The following is a 1,577-nucleotide window of genomic DNA, read 5'->3' as shown; positions in this document are numbered from 1 at the left end:
ATCAGATTCTCAATAGGTTCACATACACAACTAAATTGAAAAAAATAAACTCAGGAGACATGCCTTTATAACTAACTCGAAATATCCAACATCAGAATCCAAAGTGGTGGGAGTGTATGGTTTGATAACCTCTTCACCTTGACTGTCCTTACCCCTGCACGAAAAGACCATATGCATTTGGTGGGTAAGTAAAGACAGCATACAACTCCAATCCTTCTTTTGAAGCTCAAAACGACAGTTCTATAACACTAGCAAAAGGCCAAGTTAGACGATTTAACCTGCAACTTATATGCTGCCCAATAGGAAGTCCCAACACAGAAGTGGGTGTAGGAAGTGCAAATTTGAACTTTGCCACATTATGGCTGATTTGTGTTTTCTTGACAAGCTTGAACTCCTTGAAAGCCTCAGGATCCAAGCAATCTGTTCAGTACACAACATTTTTGTTTCATTTTTCCATAATAAAAATTAAGAATCTATATTAAGATATTAAAAATTCAAGATTTTTATCTTTATGCAGGAAATTAATGTCTACCCACCTTAGGAACTACCCGAAAATATGTAATAATCAGCCATAAAAGAAACCCAAAAATCATACAGTATAAACTAGATTATTTATGGGAAAAATTGCACACAAAGTAATCTAATACAGATATGCATAATTGATCAAACCTTTGGGTTTCTTAGAGGAAAACAAGAAGTATGCAGCAGCACAAACAGCAATAAGCCCTACAGCAACACCAATATATAATTGGCCTTCAGGTGTTTCCAAGAATTCCATAATTTCAAGTAATCAGAAACCCCTGATTCTCAGAGAGGGAGAAAGAATTTCATCTGGTGAGCAATCTACTCAAGAAAGAATGGTAATATATATATAACATAAAAATCAAATCTTGACAAAATAGGCAAACAGAGTAGTGATAATCTTGTTTAACATTCCAAAATTAATTGTTTTCAGGGAAATGATCAAGGATCCCATAGTCGAGATTGAGACCAGAAAAAAGAAGAAACTCTGAAGAAAAATAGAAAAAAGTGTTCATTTATTTTATATCAAAATTTTACCTTCTTCTCCAATCTCCACGCCTACCTCCCTGGTTTCTCGTGGCGCCAATTTCTACACACCAGTATCCAACGAGCACGTGCGCCATGCTTTTATTTTATTATTTATACTCATTTTTGCCCTTTTGGGCTCAGCCAATTTTACGTGCTTGTGCCCATATCGTCTTTTCAACCTCTTTTCTAAAAAAATAAAAATAAAAATAAAACATTGACGTGATTGAAAAATTATCCGATTTAATAAAACTCTACTAACTTTTAACTGGTCATAACTTGTATTTTATGAAATTCACTTTTTTTAAAATTTATTTATCAATTATTCAATCACATTTTTCATCAACTTTGAATGTGATAAAGGAAAGTGATATTTGGATTTTAATTTTTACCTTTTAAAGTTTTGTTACAAAGAAAGGTCCTAACATATTGATACCGAACATACAAATCGTCAATATTTTTTCTCTGATATTTAGATTCTCAATTGTCAAATCCCCATAAATAATTTTGTGGATTCGGCTTTTAAAAAT

The 1,577-nt window shown here is 32.7% G+C and overlaps 1 protein-coding gene across 1 annotated transcript in view; it reads right to left on the bottom strand.

The window, feature by feature from the left end:
* LOC111387854 (NADH--cytochrome b5 reductase 1-like) overlaps positions 1 to 1,178 on the bottom strand; it is an 11,059-nt gene extending 9,881 nt beyond the window's left edge. The window contains exons 1-4 of the mRNA XM_023012449.1: positions 1,060 to 1,178; positions 670 to 800; positions 279 to 420; positions 64 to 154 (exon numbers count right to left, since the gene is read on the bottom strand). Coding sequence (XP_022868217.1) covers positions 64 to 154; positions 279 to 420; positions 670 to 778 — 342 coding nt within the window. The 5' untranslated portion in view covers positions 779 to 800; positions 1,060 to 1,178. The remainder of the gene's footprint in view (positions 1 to 63; positions 155 to 278; positions 421 to 669; positions 801 to 1,059) is intronic.
* Between the last annotated feature and the right edge of the window lie 399 nt (positions 1,179 to 1,577).

The sequence above is a fragment of the Olea europaea genome, unplaced genomic scaffold (genome assembly GCF_002742605.1).
Source record: "Olea europaea var. sylvestris unplaced genomic scaffold, O_europaea_v1 scaffold4293, whole genome shotgun sequence".
Lineage (NCBI taxonomy): Eukaryota > Viridiplantae > Streptophyta > Magnoliopsida > Lamiales > Oleaceae > Olea > Olea europaea.
Note: the sequence above shows the minus strand (reverse complement) of the source record. Positions and strands in the feature narration are given on the sequence as shown.